The 18,644-nt window shown below is 41.6% G+C and overlaps 1 protein-coding gene across 1 annotated transcript in view; it reads left to right on the top strand.

Moving 5' to 3' along the window:
• LOC128662324 (protein mono-ADP-ribosyltransferase TIPARP-like) overlaps window positions 1-18,644 on the top strand; it is a 101,915-nt gene that overhangs the window by 44,792 nt on the left and 38,479 nt on the right. The window contains exon 4 of the mRNA XM_053716128.1: window positions 16,830-17,017. Coding sequence (XP_053572103.1) covers window positions 16,830-17,017 — 188 coding nt within the window. The remainder of the gene's footprint in view (window positions 1-16,829; window positions 17,018-18,644) is intronic.

The raw sequence follows: 18,644 nt of genomic DNA, 5'->3' as shown, positions 1-18,644 counted from the left end.
CTCCTGATCTTATATCAGCCTAACAGTGTTGGAAAGCTCTGTTTGATTGTCTGAGGAAGGGGAACAAGTCCCTGAAACATCACAAATTAAAAGGATTATTTTGTGACTTTACTGTCCCTTTAATAATGTAGGTGTCTGGATCACTACATGACAGGAAATAGTACTGCCCTCTAGTGTTCTTGCAAATGGATAACTTTCTTGCAAAACTGCTGCCATATAGTGTTCCAGAAATGGGCCAGCTTCTAAGTATATGTCTGCTTTTAAACAAAAGATAGCAAGAGAACAATTTTTTTTTTAATAATAGGAGTAAATTAGAAAGTTGTTTAAAATCGCATGCTATATCTGAATCATTAAAGAAAAATGTTGGGTTTCATATCCCTTTAGTACGTATACAGGTACAAAGCCCTACAAATCCAGAATTCCAAAATCCAAAATTATTCCGGAATCCAGACGTTTTCATAATTATTTTTTTTTAAACAAATACAATTATTACAAATTACCCTCTAGCAAGTCACAGTTTTCTCTGCCTGTGTCTTTGGTTTGGGGTTTGTGTTCTAAACTTTCTGATGACCTTTCTGATTACAGTACTCAGGGCCGCCACTAGAAATTTTGGGGCCCCTGACTCAACCATTGATCAGGCCCCCCCCCTCCTCCTTTGACATGTGCAATTTTTGACCAAGTGACTAAAACGTATATGCACTTTATTCTTAATTGTCTATTTAAACTTGGAAATGTTGTAAAGGTAGTAACATACACAGACACTCTAGCAGACACGCAAAGAAACACACTCAGACACAAACACCCAAACAGACACTTAGCACTTGTTTACATTGACCTGACAAGTAATGAGGTAAACTACAGTTTTGTAAAAAAAAGGAGATTTAGAAAACAAAATATGGAGTTCTGATCTTTTTGTAAAGGAAGATGACAACTAAATGATGACAACAGCATGCAGTGGCTGAAAGGAATGGCCCTGAACGGCCTAAACAATAATTTAAAGGTTAAATGGTGGATTGGTTACTTCCGGAAAAGTCTTGTTAGTCTCAAAGTCTGTAGAAAGATGTGAATAATCAGTAGTAAGGTCAAAATGTCCTAAAAAGGAACAGACAATGGACACACACACACAAACTCAAACTTGCACACACACCAAAGGAAACACCGACAGAGACAGCCTCAGAAAACACACAAAGACATACACACACACACACACACACACACAGACACCCACAGAAACACACAAAGACATACACACACACACAGAGAGACAACCACATAAAAAACACAGAAAGATATACATACACACACTCTCACTGAGACATCCACAGAAAACACACAAAGACATACACACACCCTCACAGAGACACCCACATAAAACACACACCCTCACAGAGACATCCACAGAAAACACAGACATACATACATACATACACACACACACCCTCACAGAGACATCCACAGAAAACACAGACATACATACATACACACACACACACACACACACACACACACACCCTCACAGAGACACCCACAGAAAAAGCTCAAAGACATATGCACACACCCTCACAGACATCCACAGAAAATGCACAAAGACATACACACCCACCCTCACAGAGAGACCCACAGATACAAAATACATACACACTCATAGAGACAAAAACCAAAGCACAAAGACATAAACACAGACTTTACTCCTTTACTCTGTGTAATAACATTTCCCATGCTCAATTAGCACTCTGCTGTAGTACCCACTGGTGGCTGCCAAAATTAAAAAACAATTTTTTTTTTTTTTTAGTTCTTGCCTCATGGGGCCCCCCTGGCTCATTGGGCCCCTGACAGGAGTCACCCCTGTCACCCCCTGATGGCGACCCTGACAGTACTATACTATCTTTCTTATGGTACTATTTATACAAAAGCATTATACATGATACAAAACTACTTTAGGTTACATGTTTAAGTTGTATAATGACATGTAAATATTGCCTAAATTACATAAGTTATTGTTTACATAGAGAGGCCTACTTATCAAGCCGTCAACTGTGCTGCATTCGACGGCACCAATACGCTCTCCTGACATCGCCTAACATTGTGGCCGTGGACCTGAATACGCTCTCCTTATTTATATAAAAAGCTGTCAAAAAGCCGCGCACCAAGTACGGGGCGATGAGCAGCAGACTGTTGTTAACTAAACAGTCATCGATCTCGCTGCTATTCGACTTTTTCCCAGCTTTATTTATACTGTCACTAAACACCACCAATATACTAAAATGTTTAACCCCTATCCCGCTGCTCCCGGACCCCGCCGCAACTAAATAAAGTTATTAACCATTATTCCGCCGCAACTAACTAAATGTATTAACCCCTATCCCTCTGCTCCCGGAGCCCACCGCAACTAAATAAAGTTATTAACCCCTAAACCCCTGGCCTCCCACATCACTACCACTTACTAAACCTATTAACCCCTAAACTGCCAGCCCCCCACATCACCATAAATTAAATTAACCTATTAACCCCTAAACCTAACAACCCGCTAACTTTATATTAAATATTAACTCATCCCTATCTTATAATAAATTAAAACTTACCTTTAGATTTAAATTAAACTATATTAAACTAATAATTAATCTACCCTAACTATTATACTAAAATTACATTAAACTATTAATTAACCTACCCTAACTATTATACTAAAATTACATTAAACTACAAATTAAATTAAATATATTATATAGTTAAAAACCTAACCCTACTCAAATAATTTAAATCTACTATTAAAAATTACAAAAAAACTAACAACTAACTTACACAAAATAACTGTCACAGCGCGCCGCTCTAGCCGTTGCTAGGGGCGCAGCGTCTCCTTCCTGCTCGTTGCCTTGGGCTGTGTTGTCTCAGGATGCGTGTAACGCTGACGTCATCGCCGAACGCTCCTGATGCCGACCGGTCCTGTGGCGCCAATCCTCTCCTTATTTAAACTGGCAGCAAATGATCTGTCACTGCTCAAGTATAGGTGCTACTCAGTGTACTCCTGGGTGTGATAGATTGTTTGCTGGATAGACTTATTGTTGCTGTTCCCTGCCTGTCTCACTACGCTACCTGGTTAACCCCTGAATTGCTGGACAGATTTATTGTTGCTGATCCCTGCCTGTCTCACTACGCTACCTAGTTAACCCTTGCACTACTGACTGATATATTGTTGCTGATCCCTGCCTGTCTCACTACGCTACCTGGTTAACCACTGCACTCCTGACTGATATATTGTTGTTGAACCCTGCCTGTCTCACTACGCTACCTAGTTAACCCTTGCACTACTGACTGATATATTGTTGCTGAACCCTGCTTGTCTCACTACGCTACCTGGTTAACCCCTGAATTGCTGGACTTATTTATTGTTGCCGAATCCTGCCTGCCTGACCATTCTTGTAATTCTCCTTGTGCTGTCCTGCCTGTGGTGAGTGCCGCTCTCCTCATTTGTCTACTATTCTCTGCTCTGGGATATTCTCTATCTTTCTGGCTCAATGCCGGGATAACAAGACTACTGGCTGAGTTTGGTCTGATAGAGGAGTATCCCACGAGCATTACATTATACTTGGGCCTTGCAGCCAGATGAGGTGGCACGAGCTGTTTATCTACAAGGACAGATGTTGGGAATCCATACCATGCAGCTGCAGAATATGGATTCGAAGCTGGAGGCTATTACCGCTCAACTCGCCTCAACTTGCCGCAAGGGATGCTGCTCCTGTTGCTATACCACCAGCCCCAACTCCCAGTGCCATAACTTCTCCCTCCACTCCTGGAAGTATACCCCGGATACCCTTGCCTGACAAGTATGACAGTACTACTGACTGCAGGGGCTTTCTGAACTAATGCAGGCTGCACTTCTGCAATGATCCTCACACCTTCCAGTCTCATCAGTCAAGGGTCACCTTTATCATTTCCTTGTTAAAGGACAAAGCTCTAGCCTGGGTCTCTCCCCTTTTGTAACAGAATGCTACCCTCCTGCAGGACGTGGGAGTTCATCACTGCCTTGTCTTCTGTGTTTGGGACTTCAGGCTGTACCTCTGCTGCAGAATATTCTCTCCTGGATCTCCATCAAGGCAGTAAAAGCGTGGCACAATTTGTCATTGAGTTCCGCACCTTGGCACTAGAAACCACTTGGGATGGCAGGAGGGGTCTCCATGAACGCATCAAAGATGAGCTCACTTATTGTGATATTCCCTCTTCTTTGGATGATTTCATAGCACTTTGTATTAATCTGGACACTCGCTTTCAGGAAAGACAAGCTGAGAGAGACAGAACTAGGAGGGTCCTTCCCTCCTGACTTCCGGTTCACCCAGTTTCGACAGCTACCGCTACCCCTTCAGCTACTCCAGTTACCTCAGTAGAGGAACCCATGGATCTCTCCTCCTTCAAACCTTCAGAGTTTGAAAGGCAGAGAAGAAGGAGACTAAGACTATGTTTTTATTGTGGATCTAACACCCACTAGCTGAAGGACTGTAACATTCGGCCGGGAAAAGCCAATGCTTAGGGGATAACACTGGGGTACCTCTAAGAATGGTCTCAACGAAATCCCCTCACTCCTCTCGACTCCTGATACCTGTTACCCTTACCTTTCTTCAAAATACTGTCCACACTGAAGCCTTCATTGATTCAGGGGCAGCTGGAAACTTCTTGGATCACCGTTTTATGATACAAGCCAGTTTACCTCTTCTGCAGAAAAGACACTATCTCAAAATAACCACCCTGGATGGCACCCCCCTTGGTTCTGGCGTGATCCATTTTGAGGCAGCACCCCTGACCCTGACTGTGGGAGTCCTCCACTCTGAACAGCTGCAGTTTGAGGTCATTCATTCCCCAGCACAGCCTGTCATCCTTGGTCTTCCTAGGCTATGGATACACAATCCACAGTTTGACTGGGCTGAGGGACAACTGGCCTCCTGGGGTACCTCCTGTTTCCAGTCCTGTCTTGCTAAAGTCATTCCTCTGCCCCGTATTCCCATAGCCAGTATACAGACTCCTTAAAACCTTCCTTCAGCATACATGGACTTTGCGGATGTGTTCGAGAAAACAACAGCCGACGTGCTGCCCCACCGTCCTTATGACTGCAAGATCTACCTCTTTCCCGGAGCCCCACTTCCTAAAGGGAGGACTTATCCACTCTCCAAGGCTGAAACCAAATCCATGGAGGAGTACAGCCAAAGGCTTCATTCGCCCCTCCTCCTCTCCTGCTGGGGCTGGCTTCTTTTTTGTCAGTAAGAAGGATGGCGAGCTCAGACCCTGCATTGACTACAGGGCCTTGAATAAGATAACATCAAGAATCGCTATCCCATACCTTTGATCACTGAACTGTATGACTCACTCCAGAATGCCCGCTTTTATACCAAATTGGACTTACGTGGGGCAAACAATCTGATTCACATATTTCCTGGCCACAAATGGAAGACCGCATTTAACACAAGATCTGGGCATTACGAATACCTTGTAATGCCCTTTGGGCTGTGTAACGCCCCTGCAGTCTTCCAAGCATTCGTCAACGATGTCTTCCGTGCTTCCGTGATCTCCTTAACTGCACGGTCATCGTTAATCTGGATGATATCCGTATTTTCTCTTCCACTTTAGAGGAGCACCATAAGCATATGAGACAAGTGCTTCTTTGCCTCAGAGAGAATTCTTTGGTAGCCAAATTAGAAAAGTGTGACTTTGATCAAGAGCAAATCCAATTCCTTGGTTATGTCATCTTGAAGAAGGGTTTTGCCATGGATCCTGCTAGACTCACCGCAGTTCTACAATGGCCTCAACCTACCTCTTTAAAGGAATTGCAGAGATTCTTGGGATTCTCCAATTACTACCGCAAGTTTATAAGGAACTTTTCCCAAACAGTGGCTCCTCTCACTGAATTGACAAAGCGGAACAAAGACTGTAAACATTGGCCTCCTGAGGCCATAAACTCCTTTTCTTGTCTGAAAAAGGCTTTTTGTTCAGCTCCTGTCCTTCGCCATCCTGATCTTGATCTACAGTTCACTTTAGAGGTTGATGCCTCTGAGATAGGAGCTGGAGCAGTTCTTACCCAGAGGGACCCTTTGACTTCAAAGTCACACCCTGTAGCATCTTTCTCTAAACGGTTTACTCCGGCTGAGAGGAACTACGATGTGGGTAACACTGAACTCTTAGCCATTAAGTTGGCCTTGACAGAATGGTGTCACTGGTTAAAGGGTACCGCCAATCCTATTCAGATTCTCTCCGATCACAAGAATCTGACTTACCTAGAGACTGCTCATCGACTCAATCCCGATAGGCCAGATGGGCCTTGTTCTTTTCCTGTTTTAACTTTGTGGTCTCTTATCTTCCCGGGACCAAAAACAAGAAGGTGGATGCCCTTTCCCATCAGTTCCCTCACAGGATTCCTCAGAAGCTCCTATCGAACACATCATACCCTCCTCCTGTGTGGTTGCTCAACCCAATGCCACCCTTCTGCAAAGATTGCAACATGCTCAATCTAGTAAACCTCCTGGTGCCCCCATGGCCTCCGATATCATCTTTGTACCCCTGAATCTACGTATCCCTGTGCTAGCCTGGGCTCATGATAGCAAGCTTTTGGGACATCCTGGTTTAACTGAAACTTTCAAACGTCTTTCCCAACATGTATGGTGGCCTTCTATGAAGTCTGACGCTCAGGATTATGTGAAAGCCTGCACGATTTGTGCGGAAAACAAGACTACCCGATCCATGCCTCCTGGCTTGCTCCAACCATTGTCCATTCCCAAATGACCCTGGACACACATCACTATGGACTTCATCGTGGACCTTCCCTCTTCCAACCACCATACAGTTATCTGGATGGTGGTAGACCGCTTTTCCAGATTGGCTCACCAAACTTCCTTCTGCTCAAGAATTAGCGTCTTTTTTTCTCTTGCATGTGGTACGACTTCATGGCATTCCTGTGAACATTGTTTCCGAAAGAGGTCCACAGTTCATCTCTGCCTTTTGGAGAGCCTTTTGTAAATCGATTGGAACCAAGGTGTCTTTGTCTTCTGGCTTCCATCCACAGACCAACGGTCTAACTGAGAGAACAAACCAGGATCTTGAAGCCTACCTTAGAGCCTTTGTCAATGCTAGTCATACCAACTGGTCTGAGTTGCTACCCCTAGCCAAGCTGGCAAGAAACACTCATTGGCACTCTTCTCTTCAATGTTCTCCATTTCATGCCGCAGCTGGGTATCAACCTCGTTTGTTCCCTCTTTCTTTTTTTTTTTTTTTTTTTTTTTTTTTTTTTTTAATAATCTTTTTATTGAAGACAAAGAAAAAGTAATAAGGTTACATGCATATTAAAACGAAGCCATATAAACATAAGAATATACAGAGATGTAAAATTATACATAAGCTAGATCTGTAGGAATGTTTATAATACACAGACTTGTCAATGAAATGCATTCAAAATTCTCAAAGTAAGTCAAGTATAAACAATAGTTATGGCATACATTTCGCAATATGTAAACAGCAAATGGTCTTCATGTGTCTTCCTTATTTATTTATTTTTTTGTTTATAATACAGCAAAACAAGTTTTTGTGATATATAAGTAGTGTGGTGAAATTGAACATGCTAAACTTAAAACTTGTAACTCAATTTGTAAGTGAAGCTTAACAGTTTCGCTTGGCAAGGTAGTAGAAATAAAGTCAATTTTATGGCAGAGTGAAAAGCTACACATAAAAACATAGAAAATAGATGGGGTAGGTTGCGGTACTGGTTAGAAAAACCGCATAGGTAGGCCTCCTTACCTAGGAGGTACATTATGAGATGGGGGGGGGGGGAGGTGGTCATTGGGATGTGAATGGAAATTAAGACTAAAAACCATGGCTAGAGGATAATTGTTAATAGTGAGGATTAACATAGGAGTAGCTGGGCATTTGAATAAGGTGGGTATGATAGAATGTACTTCACATTATTATAATATCTGGATAGAGACTAGGAGTCAAAGGAAGCGTATAAAATGTAGGGCATCCAATAGATAATGTTGTTATGCTGAGGAGGAGAACAAGTGGAGCTGCTAAGAAGGCAAGGTATAGCTAAGGGTTATAGATTTAGCTAATTAGTATTATTGTTGATCAGACCTGCTGACCTATAAAATGCAGGTAAAGTCCATACCATGGTATTAGAATGGCACCTCTGTAGTATAAGACAAGCTTGATTATGATAGACTGCCCCCAGAATAATATGGGACCTTTAGTTGGGGTTGATGAGGGAACGGACGGTACACTCTGTATGAGTTATATAACGACAATGGAACTGTAGCATTACAGAGAGATGGATAAAGCAGTTAAGCATTATATAACATTTATATGGTAGGACTTAATAAATATAAGGGCGCAGCCTCGGCCGCTGGCAACGCCTGTACTGTAGAGAAATGAAACTCTGCATTCAAATTATTAAGCCTCTAAGTAAGTCCCGGTGGATACTAGTAGGAGTGTGGGAATAATGGATGTCTTTTATGAGTAGGTATTATTCCCAAATTCAACTGTAAGTGGAAACAAGTTACAAGGAAAGAAACCCCATGTAAATACTAAGAGAAACGGGGCCTCAAACCAGGAAAGACAAAACAGTGTAGAAAACGTTTGTACATACATAGTGGTGCCCAATGCTCAGTATAATAAGAATAATATGAGGAAAATACAGGTATATCTACAGTAAATACATCTAATTTAATAAAACAAATTATTAGGGTAGACACTATGCGGTTAGTGCGCCTGGATAGTTGGTGTTAATATTAATATGTACACTAGATCTATAACCTGACAAAACCTAAAACAAATAACAGTGAGTAACTTCCACCCCGATAATGTCTAAGATACCTGCTAGTGAACACAAGCATAATCAAACTTGAAATGAACTATAGAATGTCTGAGTCCATATCTAAGTATAGACTTCTGGATAGCTATAGACTATAATTTCATCCCATGCCAGATCGCGGGACTGGATGAGCTCTTTGGGCTGACTGCACCGGCCAGCTATGCACTTCTCCTCTCGCTGGGTGATATATCATTAGCAGTTCTGGGTGAGTGATCTGGAAACGGATCATGTCGCTACTACAGATGCTCTGTGGTTCACGTAAGGGCTGCTCTAGAATAGGCAGGCATCGCTGCTGAATGTCGCTCCACAGACTCAGTTCCAATGACGTACCCGGACCGCAGCGAGCACTTGAAGAGCAGGGATACCCAGCATCAAGTGAGAAATAAGGTACCCATTGGTCTGCGTTCTTCCCGGTTAGAGCTTGACTCCGCTGATATGGCTTTGCATCATGGAGGAGGGCCTCCGCCCTACCGTTGTATTTATCAGTAGTTATGTTCAACTTATCATCCTCAGCATTATATGCTTCTTGCCTTTGTGTCGTCAAAGTAGATGAAATACACTTATAAGTTGCTGCAGCTAAGATCTTGGTCAACTGTGCCTCTAGAAACTGGTAGGAAGTCTCAATAAGGCCCAAAGCTATTGACTCCCAATCCTCGACGGCTGCCATTTTCCTTTTAGAGAGGTTAGCACTGCTGCTGGTGTTGCTTCAAAGGTTACTCCGATATCTCATATTAGCAAACTAGGTGCATATATTAAGTCGCTATACGGGTAGTGTAAGCTTTTGTCCTTGTCTCTGTTAGTTCTTAATTGCAAGTAGCTGCACTCGCAGTCTGTACCCTCGTGGCTACGTTGTGAGGTTTAGGTTGCGGGTAAATAGAATAAGCAGATGCCCAAACTCGATTAGCAGGGTGCTGTATGAAGGGATCTCATGGGGAACTTCAATAATTCTGCATATTCGTACATGAAGCTATGATTTTACCCCAATTATTAGGCATTAGACCCGGAGCTCCTGCATTATACGTCCTGCTGCTAAGGTAGATGACTCCGCCCCCCGTTTGTTCCCTCTTTCAACTCAGTCCACTAAGGTTCCTGCCGCAGACCGACACGTCACCGGACTCACCACTCATTGGCAATGTATTCGCTCTCAGCTACATTCTGCTGTCTCAAGATATAAGAAGTTTGCTGATAGTCATAGGGCTTCTGTGCGTACCATTCCAGTGGGTGAACGTGTTTGGATATCTACCAGACACATGCGTCTACGTCAACCCTGTCACAAATTGGGGCCCAGATATATCGGTCCTTACAAGGTCCTGAAAAGACTGTCTCCTGTTGCCTACAAAGTAGCCTTGCCAAAAACCCTACGTCTACATCCAGTCTTCTACATCTCCCTGCTTGAACCTTACATCAAAAATAGATATACCCAGCTCCGAGCTCCACCTCCTCCGCTCCTGATACGTGGGGACCCCGAATATGAGGTGACTAAGATCCTGGACTCCAGATACAGGCGCAGACAATTACAATACCTGGTACATTGGAAGGGTTACTCCCTGGCGGATCGTTCTTGGGTTCCTGCCCGTGATGTGCATGCTCCATCTCTGGTCTCCAAGTTCCATGCTGCTCATCCTTGGAAGCCGACTCCGGTTGCTAGGGGTGCGGCGTCTTCTTCCTGCTCGTTGCCTAGGGCTGTGTCGGCTCAGGATGTGTGTGGTGCTGACGTCATCGCCGCACGCTCCTGATGCTGACCGGTCCTGTGGCGCCAATCCTCTCCTTATTTAAACTGGCAGCAAACGATCTGTCACTGCCCAAGTATAGGTGCTACTCCGTGTACTCCTGGGTGTGATAGATTGTTTGCTGGACAGATTTATTGTTGCTGTTCCCTGCCTGTCTCGCTATGCTACCTGGTTAACCCCTGAATTGCTGGACAGATTTATTGTTGCTGATCCCTGCCTGTCTCACTACGCTACCTAGTTAACCCCTGCACTACTGACTGATATATTGTTGCTGAACCCTGCTTGTCTCACTACGCTACCTGGTTAACCCCTGAATTGATGGACTTATTTATTGTTGCCTAATCCTGCCTGCTTGACCATTCTTGTAATTCTCCTTGTGCTGTCTTGCCTGTGGTGAGTGCTGCTCTCCTCATTTGTCTACTATTCTCTGCTCTGGGATATTCCCTATCTTTCCGGCTCGATGCCGGGATAACAAGACTACTGGCTGAGTTCGGTCTGATAGAGGAGTATCCCACAAGCATTACAATAACAAACACTAAGTTACATAAAATAACAAACACTAAGTTACAAAAAAAATAAACACTGTTACACAAAATAAAAAATAAATGATCAAATATTTAAACTAATTACACCTAATCTAAGAGCCCTATGAAAATAAAAAAGCCCCCCCCCCAATAAAAAACCCTAGCCTACAATAAACTACCAATAGCCCTTAAAAGGGCCTTTTGCAGGGCATTGCCCCAAAGAAATCAGCTCTTTTACCTGTAAATAAAAATACAAATACCCCCAACAGTAAAACCGACCACCCACACAACCAACCCCCCAAATAAAAACCTAATCTAAAAAAAACCTAAGCTCCCCATTGCCCTGAAAAGGGCATTTGGATGGGCGTTGCTCTTAAAAAGGCATTTAGCTCTTTTTCCTTGCCCAAACCCTAGTCTAAAATTAAAACCCACCCAATAAACTCTTAAAAAAACCTAACACTAACCCCCGAAGATCCACTTACAGTTTCTGAAGACCCGACATCCATCCTCAACGAAGCGGCAGAAGTCCTCATTAAAGCCAGCAGAAGTCTTCATCCAAGCGGGCCGACGTCTTCATCCAACTGGGCAGAAGTCTTCATCCAGACGGCATCTTCTATCTTCATCCATCCGGCGCGGAGCATCCTCTTCTTTCGACGACTTCTTTACAATGAGGTTTTCCTTTAAATGACATCATCCAAGATGGCGTCCCTTAGATTCCGATTGGCTGATAGAATTCTATCAGCCAATTAAGGTTGAAAAAAATCCTATTGGCTGTTGCAATCAGCCAATAGGATTGAGCTTGCATTCTATTGACTGATTGGAATAGCCAATAGAATGCAAGTTAAATCCTATTGGCTGATTGCAACAGCCAATAGGATTTTTTTCAACCTTAATTCCGATTAGAATTCTATCAGCCAATTGGAATTCAAGGGACACCATCTTGGATGACATCCCTTAAAGGAACGTCGGAAGAAGAGGATGCTCCGCGCCGGATGTCTTGAAGATGGAGCCGCTCCACTCCGGATGGATGAAGATAGAAGATGCCGTCTGGATGAAGACGTCGGCCCGCTTGGATGAAGACTTCTGCCGGCTTCGATGAGGACTTCTGCCGCTTCGTTGAGGATGGATGTCAGGTCTTCAGAAACTGTAAGTGGATCTTTGGAGGTTAGTGTTAGGTTTTTTAAGGGTTTATTGGGTGGGGTTTAATTTTAGATTAGGGTTTGGGCAAGGAAAAAGATATAAATGCCCTTTTAAGGGCAATGCCCATCCAAATGCCCTTTTCAGGGCAATGGTGAGCTTAAGTTTTTTAGATTAGGTTTTTATTTGGGGGGTTGGTTGTGTGGGTGGTGGGTTTTACTGTTGGGGTGTATTTGTATTTTTATTAACTGGTAAAAGAGCTGATTTCTTTGGGGCAATGCCCCGAAAAAGGCCCTTTTAAGGGCCATTGGTAGTTTATTGTAGGCTAGGGTTTTTTTTTATTTTGGGGGGGCCTTTTTATTTACATAGGGCTATTAGATTAGGTGTAAATTAGTTTAAATATATGATAATTTATTTTTTTATTTTTTTATTTTTATTTTTTAATAAACTTTTTTATTGAGATTATAAAAATGATACAGGCAAGTAGCATCTCAGTTACAAAAACATAGGAGAATCACAATTCAATATACATATTGAATGTTAGGATAGACATACAATTAATCGCCCAGTTAAAACAAAAAAAATAAGAGTTAACCTCAGGTTTTCAGTTAAGGATTATCCCCTTAAGATATGTTATAAAGACAGATAAAATGATTTCCCTCAATGGAAAATAGAGGCCACTCTTGGAGCCCCTGAAAAAGAATTTAAATCAGAGAAGGGAGTTTTAGTGGGGAGAAATAAAATAACAAAATGGGCCACTTTTGGGCCCCAAATGAAAACAACTTGGCTTATGAACTAACATACTTATTGTAGGTTTGATATATGTTAAAAATATATAATTGAACACAAAACAACACAATAACCAGCTATGATGGTATTCGAGTCCTCCACTAGTTATAATATAGTTTGTAATACACACTTCTATAATAGTAGGAAAAGATAGCTTTCTATGGACATCTTATATTCGAGCAACCTCAGTCCACAGTATACATTACAGAGAGGAAGTCTAGATAATTAATACAACTAGTGTGCCCAATGTTCATTATACCCGATGATGTCATATGAGGTCATTTTTGGGCTTCAGAGCCAAGTCCAGTTATAATAGGTCAACTACTATAGACGGGGTGAGTTTTGGGTCCCAAATAACATACCTTTTTTTTTTTTTTTTTTTATTTTCCTTTATATATCTAAGCTTTAGTTTTGCTAACACTTGATATAACCCCTAAAACTTTTAAGTAAATTGTAATAAAGAACTTAGTCCAAATGTTATATAATGGCCTCACATAGACCTCCTAAATTACAGTTCAGTAATATTTTAATCTGGACTATATGGAGTTATATCCATTATACACAAAGTACCAAGTGGGGGAATCATAACAACAAAATGGGAACTGCTTTGTATTCATTAAAACTAGCTTATAATATAGCAGCTCAGTGAAAGCTTAAGAAATTAGAAGTCACCAGAGTATCATTCTATAATAGCCACAGCTAATAGGGGTGAGGATACCAATTATTGTAGCTAAACCTAATCCTATATAAATAGAAACATATATACAATGCAGCACAGATAGTTGCCTCACACCTTAATGGCTAAGTGACTTAAATAAGGTAGTGAAGACATAGTACTATACCGGAGCTGGAGAGAGGAGTATCAGCCTTTGCAACAGCTTGAAGTTTGGATGTCTTCATCCTGCTTTATCTACTATGTAGCTGGCGCCATCTAGTGGCTATATTTATATCAAATGTGTGAACTATAACGAACTGGAATAAAAACAACATATGTTTAAATATATATTTAAGGCATCCAGCTAGCTTGAGAGGTTAGTACCAAACCTTTTCAAATAGATAATGACACTTCTATATGGCTTAAACACCTGATCCACCTAAAACAGGTTAGCAAAATAGAATAAGCAGTTAAACAAAATAAAAACGTGTTGAACAAAGTACAGGCAACAGTCTGCCTTTTACCCTGCTAATAAAATATTGAGAAACAACTAAACAAAACATTAAAACAACTTGTACTTGGAATAGAATAAATGCATGGCCAGTAGAGTTAGTAAACTCAACCTATTCCAGGTTTTTGAGCTGAAAGACTGGTGTAAGGCTTAGAGGGTCCATTTTACTTCCCAAAACCATACCAATACACTGACCCCCCAGGGTCTGCCCATTAACCCTTAACTCCACCTCCTACAGAGTAATACCTGAAATAAACACACAACGCCAATTTTGCCAATAAAAAATGTAAAGGTCACTTTTATTTCTATAGATTTTGCTATTGTAGAGAGCCATAAATTAATTCCACAATTTCAACACCACAAATCAACATAATGCCCAAGCATTTCAATTGAACATGGGCCCACGTATTCCAGGGGGGGGGGGGGTGACCACAATAAACCCCCCCCGTGGCGAGACCCAGGGAATTGCCCGAGAGAACCTGCTGCACAATCTGCCCAGCAGCTAGACCACCGGATCACAGCCCCAAGCCGAGTGTGCAGCGGGATCCTCCCGCCTCCTCGAAGCCACGCCCACGTTCCAGGCACATTTCACCGCCACCAAAAGGCTCCCGACCTCATTCAAGTGCACTCCATCGGCCCGAAATAGCTCTTCCCTTTTTGCCGCAATCAGGGGGTGCTCCATCACTCTGCCCCCTGTCTCCCTCACTATGAGCCCCGCCACCTGATTAACTCTTCTGCGCGACCTATATCCTGCCCTCTGCGTATCCGTATTGCGCCAGTGCATTCTCGATATTATATTGGACCATATTACTCGCACCTGCGGCCAAGCCACCCTAAACCAGCTGATTACTTCCTTTATCTTATCTTCCAATTCCTTTAACGGAATTGCGCCTATGTCACTGCCTCCTAGGTGTATTATCAGCACATCTGGGGGGCCCCACCTTCTCCTTGCCTGCTGTATGGTCCCGACTAACTCGTCCCAGCGCATCCCCCTTTTCCCTAGCCATCTTATACTCGCTTCCCTGTGTGAGCACAAATGAACTATGCTCCAGTGATGTGGGGAATTGTTTTTCTCATACTCTGTCAGAGTATCCAGGTCTGCAAATATCATGAGATTGACCGTATCTCTCGGGTTTTCAGCCTTAGAGTTAAATTCAATAGGGGCTCCCTTGATATGTATGCAGCTCCCTCTCTTGGTTTCCAATACAGCTTGGTGTGTATAACACAAGTTTGCAGGGTTACTGTGTGGCCCGACTGAGAAGGGATTTTCAATGACGCAAGAGGCTGGAGTTTCAGCCATCTTTCCTAGTGGTCTCACACTTAGATCCAACTTCTCTCTGTAATCCCTCTCCGGAACATAATCATTACCCTCAATGTGAAATGTAGCTGTACTCACATAGCGCTGTATTATCTCCGATAGGGACTGTTCAAAAGCTGTAAAATGTTCGGTGGTCAGCTCCGTTACTGACTTCTCCCATTTTTCAACTGCCTCCATTGTAAGCTCAGTTATTTGTTTATGCTCAAACATAGTAGCTCATATACCACTGTAAAACGGCCTGTAGTATTGTCAGATGATATAGATAGTGTGCTTCAGCGCAAGCGGCTGGTAGAATCTGATGCGTCAGAATTATGGAGGGGTGGATGAGGTTCCAGGCCACTAACAGGCCTCCGCTGCGTACCTCATAAACTCTGGTCTGCTGGGCTAAGATCAACAACAAATGGTGCTTAAATCTTCTCCACGGATATTAAATATCTTCAGATTTCAAGGATTAAGCTTGGAATGTGAAATATAGAAGTGCTAAACAACGGTTTTAACATCTGTAGGCTTTGATAAATAAGGGGAATCAGGCTCACAACAATTACGCTGCAGAATTCCAGCGTATTTGCAGTTGACGGCTTGATAAATAGGCCTCATAGTCCCATCCCCTCTCCATGCTGTCCCATTTTACAAATGCAAATATTCTGAAATCCAAACATTTTCCTGTGCCAAGCAGTTTTGATAAAATAGGGGTTTGTGACTGTATCATTTAAAATCTTTCCACATATTATCTTGTGTTATCTTGCCAGGAGTGTTAGACCCGTCTTTTATTGTCTCCTGTTAAAGGGATAGAAAAGTCAAAATTAAACTTGCATGATTCACTTTTAAATGAACTTCTATTTCAAATGTGCTTTGTTCTCTTGGTAGCCCTTATTGAAAAAGAATATGTACATATCCTACACTAGTGGGCACTGGGAGTTAGCTGCTGATTGGTGCCTGCACACATTTGTCTCTTGTGATTGGCTAACTAAATGTGTTCAGCTAACTGCCAGTAGTGTAATACTGTTCCTTTAGCAAAGGATAACAAAAGAATGAAACATTGTATGTTCTCTCTAAATCACAAAAGAAAATGTTGGGGTTTCCTCTCCCTTTAATACCTAAACAGGATACTTATTTTGTAGTTGGTGTTTCAGGTTTTGTATATCATTTTTTTTTAATACACTATTGAGATAAACAGTTCCAAAAAAACAATTTCTTCTCAAAAAGTCATATTATACAGTCTTGAAATTTTACTCATTGTTATAGATGAGATATATGTTTAGTTGAATTGCCTCTTCTCATTTTGCATAATAGCTTATACTAGCTCATATGTTTAACTCTCAGGACTTTGTGAAGAAAATAGAGGAAGGTTTGGAAATGGCCCATGATGAAATTCGCTGCTCCAATTCCTTATTCGAATATACGATTAACCTCAACAAGATGTTTCAAGAGAACACACAAACTGGTACCAAGAGGAGAATTAAAAAAAGGCCAGTGTTCAGATCATCAGTTGCGATTACAACAGAGCTTGGGTGAGATGAGAATTCCTATTTAATCAGATAAACAATATTTGTTTAATATAAATTTTATCCATAGGGGAGAGCTCCTGTATCTGGGTTACTGTCAATTTTCATAGAGGACCCTGTGGAAAAGCCATACATGACACTTTTTACACAGATTGGAATAGATCCCATTGACCTATCATCTTAAATTTATTTCACTGTGTAACTAAAAAAACAACAGAATTACACACGTATAATCAGGGGCGGAACTACCATCGGTGCAGCAGGTGCAGTCGCCCCAGTGCCCAAGAGCTGGAGGGGGCCCATAACAGCCAGTCTATACATTGTTGTGTGCTGAATGTTTACAAGCCTAATGCAGGGGAACCTTTTATTAGTGCAGGTTGTAGGTCTATCTGTCAATCAATCAATCAATCAATCAATCTATCTATCTATCTATCTATCTATCTATCTAGCTATCATTAAAATCATTATATAGAGCAAAATCAATTTTAATACTTTTGCTTTCTACTGAGTTACCTTTGGGGGGGCCAAAAAAGTCTTGCACCGGGGCCCTCTGTTGAGTAGGTCCGCTATTGCGTATAATACAATGATTGTTATTAACCTACAGCTAGATTACGAGTTTAGCGTTATGAGTAAAAAAGCATTGTTATGGCCCATAACGATGCTTTATCACTAATGCTGCTATTACAAGTCTTGTCAGAATAGCTGTACCGCACACCTTTTTGGCCGTCACGCAATGTCAGTACCGCACTTTAAGAAAAGTCTTTTCTCAATGGGACTTCCATAGCGCTGGTATTACAAGTTTTGCTGTGAGGCCAAAAAGTGAGCGGTACAGCCTAAAATGACAAGATCCGTACCGCCATCTAAAGTCAGTAGTTATGAGTTTTACGTTACAAAGCTGTACCATAAAACTCATAACTAAAGTGTTAAAAAGTACACTAAACACCCATAAACTACCTATCAACCCCTAAACCGAGGCCCTCCCACATCGCAAACACTATGATAAATTATTAACCCCTAATCTGCCGCTCCGGACATCGCCGCCACTGAAAAAATGTATTAACCCCTATTCCGCCGCTTCCCGACATCGTTGTCACTATAATAAACCTATTAACCCCTAAAACTTCGCCCTCCCACATCGCAAACACTATTTAAATATTATTAACTCCTAATCTGCCGTCCGCCCACACCGCATCTATAATAAACCTATTAACCCCTAAACCTAACACTAACCCTAACGTAACCCTAACCCTAACACCCCCTAACTTAAATATAATTAAAATAAATATAAATACAACTTACAATTATTACCTAAATAATTCCTATTTAAAACTAAATACCTGTAAAATAAAACCTAAGCTAGCTACAATAAAACTAATAGTTATATTGTAGCTAGCTTAGGTTTTATTTTTCTTTCACAGGTAAGTTTGTATTTATTTTTTCTAGGTAGACTAGTTAGTAAATAGTTATTAACTATTTACTAACTACCTAGCTAAAATAAATACAAAGTTACCTGTGAAATAAAACCTAACCTGCCTTACACTAAAACCTAACATTACAATAAAATAAAATTAATTAAATTAATACAATACATTTATCTAAATTACAAAAAAATAAACACTAAATTACACAAAAT

The sequence above is a fragment of the Bombina bombina genome, chromosome 6, assembly GCF_027579735.1.
Source record: "Bombina bombina isolate aBomBom1 chromosome 6, aBomBom1.pri, whole genome shotgun sequence".
In the NCBI taxonomy this organism is placed as follows: domain Eukaryota; kingdom Metazoa; phylum Chordata; class Amphibia; order Anura; family Bombinatoridae; genus Bombina; species Bombina bombina.
The sequence above is the reverse complement of the archived record's forward strand: the minus strand, read 5'-3'. Positions and strand labels throughout refer to the sequence as shown.